The sequence below is a fragment of the Pteropus vampyrus genome, unplaced genomic scaffold, assembly GCF_000151845.1.
Source record: "Pteropus vampyrus isolate Shadow unplaced genomic scaffold, Pvam_2.0 Scaffold8, whole genome shotgun sequence".
Lineage (NCBI taxonomy): Eukaryota > Metazoa > Chordata > Mammalia > Chiroptera > Pteropodidae > Pteropus > Pteropus vampyrus.
The window spans coordinates 1,992,199-1,996,760 of record NW_011888789.1 but is presented as its reverse complement, the minus strand read 5'-3'; the positions used below and the strand labels follow the sequence as shown (position 1 = coordinate 1,996,760).

At 40.4% G+C, this 4,562-nt stretch overlaps 1 protein-coding gene across 2 annotated transcripts in view; it reads right to left on the bottom strand.

Moving 5' to 3' along the window:
• Positions 1–2,731, bottom strand: part of AGA (aspartylglucosaminidase) — a 12,850-nt gene extending 10,119 nt beyond the window's left edge. The window contains exons 1-3 of one of the 2 annotated variants that reach the window (XM_011371451.2): positions 2,536–2,731; positions 901–1,039; positions 212–324 (exon numbers count right to left, since the gene is read on the bottom strand). In XM_011371451.2, coding sequence (XP_011369753.1) covers positions 212–324; positions 901–1,039; positions 2,536–2,659 — 376 coding nt within the window. In that variant the 5' untranslated portion in view covers positions 2,660–2,731. Of the gene's footprint in view, positions 1–211; positions 325–900; positions 1,055–2,535 lie in introns of both variants that reach the window. The other variant, XM_011371442.2, reaches the window with a different exon arrangement.
• Between the last annotated feature and the right edge of the window lie 1,831 nt (positions 2,732–4,562).

The window sequence follows — 4,562 nt, the reverse complement described above, 5'->3', positions numbered from 1 at the left end:
ATAGATAATATATTAATTTTTTTAAATCTTATTTTAAAGATGAAGAAAGTGAGACTTTACAAGTAACTTACCCAAAGTTAAACAGATATTAAGTAAAACAGCTGGAATTTGAACTTAGGTCGGCTTTTATCCACTATTTTATACTAAGTCCTTTTTTCACAGTGAATATAGACAAAAGACTAGATAAAACTTCAGTATAGGTAAAACATACCTGATTCTCCTGCTAAAAGTGTGTGCGTTGTATGTTCCAGTACTTTTCGTGCCACACCAATAGCATTTTTAATTCTTCTAAGATCTCCTACTGCTCCTACATTCATAGTAGTGCTGCAAAAACAAAAACAAATGCAGTAAGATTTCCACAGGTTCGTACATTTAAAAATACTGCTTTATGTCAAGCTATAGTATTTTGTAGGATAAATACCACATTCACAGCACATCCATGAACTTCATACAAATTCCCACGGTCAGACAAATTTAGAAAAAAAAAATCAATTTACCATTTACTCCAAAAGCATTAAAATTCTCAGTTTCTTCTGGCTCATTTTAATATGGCTTTTGAAAGGAGTTTTAAGGCTTCAGGTCAGGCAAACCACAGCATTTGGGAATGGCAGGTGAACAACTGTTCACCAGGTCAGGGACATATTTTTGTATTTTGGGGTCCTCTTGTGCTAAGGAGACTACCTACTTCCATGTGCTATTTCTATTATTATTATGCTTTTCTTTTAATTGAGAGTGAAACTCTTTGAGTTTGGAAAGGCCACATACAATAAGCTAGGGGTTTCGACCTGCGACAAAACTTATATAATCATCTTGCTCTCAGTGTAAGATTAATCAACTACAAATGTAACTCCACGTGAAGTGAGGGTACAGCGATAAATCAGTCCTAGAGAGTGTTCTTACCCATCCATGATCATAGCGTCCAGTGTGGTTTCTCCAAACTCATCGGGACTTCCTCCAAAGCCTACAGTGCCATCACACTGCTCTTTCTCACACACAGCACAGCCCTTCTCCACGGCATCCAGGGTGGAACCTCCAGATGCTAAAGTATCCCATGCTGTTAATTCCAACAGTGCTTGTTTATATATATATTTTTTTCAATGCCAAATGCAACAAACAAGAAAAGTTTTGAAAACTCATATTTTTACAAATTTTTTTCACATTTACCCTAAAATGAATTTTAAAATCAGTGCATCAGTTGCTACAAAGGAGTCAGTGTGATATACACAGTGATATAAACAAAACTATGTAACACAACTATTTACTGTGAAAAATTCAAAGACTGGCTATTGATGCAGTGAGGGTTTTTTCACTTAATACCTATTTCTACTGTGTGAGAAAAGAAATATTCTCTCCTTCAATTTAAAAAGTTACAATTGAAGCTGCTAAAAGCCAGTTACATTGAAAACTCATTAAATCATAGCCTTATAAATTTCTTCTGCATCTTTAGATCATTAAAACATATATAACTAATATTTTTATTGAGGAAACATGTCACAGCAAAAATCAATGACAATACCATAATAGCAAATAATTACAGTGTGGGCTTTACGTGAATTAATTAATTTTCACAACAGCTTTCCAGGTAAATACAACTACTTTTCTCAATTTAAGTAGGAAGAAACAGATCCAGAGATGTTACATGACTTATTCAAGGTCAGAAAGCTAGTAGGAAAAGCCAGTATTCAGAAGCAGCCATCTGACTGCTCTCTACTGTGTTCTGAGGAACCCTGCACAGAAGATAGGCACCTAACTCATCAGATTGGACAAAAGGACAGTTAAGTACATCACGGAAGGCTTCCTGGAAGAGGCAATACTTTAGCGTAGCGTTTCTCAATCCTGGCTGCAAATCAAAATCAGTTAGGGAGCTTTTAAAAAAAAAAAATGCAATTGGTTCTAGGAATTAAATCAACCTCTCAGTAGGTGGGGCCGAGGCACTAGTATATTTTACACATTCCACAGATGATTTTAATATACAGCCAAGACTGGAACCCTACATTCAAGGTAGCAAATACAGCATAATAGTACGTAGGGGGCGAAAAGTGTAAAAATAATACGCTTTCTTTGGGAAATTATTATTCGTCTGCAAAACTGGAGAACAGGGTATTACTGGGGAGGGAGACCAGAGGGGTTAGAGGAGAGCTGTAGAAGGTAGTCACGAGGTAGCACGTGAATAGACTAACGTCAAGCAAGACACCAGAGGTGCCCCTGAAAAAGTACAGCAGAAAGGCCCTAACTACTCTGGGTCGGCAACACGGTGGAGAATATATTGGCACGAGGGCCGAAAAGAGGGATCGATCCTAAATGAGAACCGTAAGTGCAGCAGTGGCAAAGAGCACGGATTGAGGGTCAACTGCAAGAGACGCAGCGACGAGTGGGTGCGGGAAGAACTGGAAGGGGAGGCTACGAAAGGCCTGGCCCAGTCTGGCGCTTGCCTGCGCTCCCGGCTCCCATAACCTCAGTGGGGCCGGCCAGCCTGTCCTTCCCACTTGCCAGCTCTCGTAGAGCAGTCCCCGCCCCCCGGTCACCGCCCCGCACCTGCTTGGGTTGCATTCTTAAAAGGCCAAGTGTTGAGGACCAGAGGGAGAGGGCTGGAGCTGCGCACAAGAGCTGGGCCGAGCAGAAGCTGCATGAAGAGCAGAAGGCTCGACTCCCGCGCCATGGTTGCCCGACCCACGGCCGAGCGCGAGAATGGTTGCAGCGTCTCGGTCTCGCGGAACTGGTGAACCTCAGCGCCCCGCCCACTTGGCCCCCACCCTCGCTCCTTCCGGGCCGGGTCCGTGCTTCCGCAACTCTCGCGAGACCGGGTTTCCTTTGGGACCGAGGGAGGTTTTCTGTCAGGAAGGTTTTGTGGATCCCTGCTGAGGGTTTGGGGGTAGTAGGGAGTTTTTTTTTTTTTCTTTACCCTTTGTTAAAAGTAGATTGCGCTTCATATTGGAAAATTAATACGAAATTATGCAGCCCTGGGTTGCTTGACCCTAGGAACTTTTTAATTTGCTGTTAACTTTTTTATCCTTTTAATTAAAAGTTGAAGTTGAAAAGTTTGCGACACTCACAATGCACTCTCTGGGATTCCTGGTCTCATATCTGGGATGGTTGTTGAGGTGAAGGTGAAGCGTGCTTTCCCACAACCAGTTCGTGTTAGATTTTTTTTTCCCACTCATACCTTCAATGGTTTTTCCACCACAGGTTTTTGAAGGTCTTATAAATCCCTGAGCTGAAATAAAAGGAAAAAGTCTGGGGAAACAGAAATTAACCTTTTGCACAGCTTACTGAAGTGCAACTACCTGCACCTCCAAGGCAGGAAGCTACCTCCATTCCTTTACCTTGTTCCTGGCACCATTAAGTGTTAAATAAATGTTTGAATATGTCAACCTTTTTGAAGAACAAGGTAAGAAACTTAGCCAGCAAAATCCAGTTTATTCGGGAATAGCACAGGACTAGCAAATTGATGAACCACATAAGCAAGTCCAGAGAACAAGAGAGCATTCTTTTAAAGAGGAAGTTGGGAGAAGTTTTAAACAAAAGTCTGAGGAAAATGAAATTTCGAGGTGGTGGCGGCCTCTTGTTTGCTTCAGGCGCTGGAAGCTTTCTGTTGTAGGGTTGGGAGGAAATCTTCCTTCTCTCTGCTAGATAATGCAGGGTGCAGGAGTGGTACCTGCATAAGTGCTTTCCCTTCATGGCTTCCCAACTTCATTTTGAATGAGGTTTCTTTTTTTCGTTTTCATAGATAAAAGGTGGAGTGGGGACTTTACATGCATGTTAGAGGTAAACTTTTTGATAGTTTAGTTGTCTGGGCAGGTGACCTTTCGAATGCTTTCCTATGTTGTGGAGGGAAGACATGTAATCAAATAGTTTTGAAGAATGTCTATAAATCTATGTAGACTTTTAAGATAGTAACTTGGTAGGTGAGAAGTATACAAAACTTTCAAGGCTCTTATTTCTATGAAATTAAATACATGATATAAGTGGCCTAGAAGAATTATCTCAAGGCAGAGAAGTGCTATGAAAAAGTTAGATGTAATTAGAAGTGTTATAAATTTCTATTATGAGGTTTTGGAGAAGGAACAAGTCATTTATGCTGGAGTTATTAGGATAACTAATGCCAGGTAAAATTTAAAATAGGGATAAAACAGGATAAACAAGGGAAAAGTACATTGTACTTTGAATTTATTTTCATTAGCACCTGAACTGAGCCCAAGCATTCTTGATACAAACTCAGGAGCCAGGATATTCTTCAGTAAAAAATTGTGTAATACACTACGTGAAAATTAGTCTCAGTGTCCGATGCTCTCTATTGCCTATTGCTAATAGGCTATAGAGGCTTCAGGGATTAGTGTTTCTTCTGACTAAAAGAGCCAGAACTTTGTTGTCCTACTATTGACCATAAGAAACAACCAGGTATTTCTTTAAGAAAATGGGTTTATTCAGGAACAACAAAAAATAGCAATTTTTAAGTCCAGAGAAACAAAGGTGAGGAACACTCTTTTATGGACTGGCTCTTGTCAACAGAGCCCATTGGTGGAAACTGAAAGTTCAAAGTATAGTAGCTTCTCATTTGACTG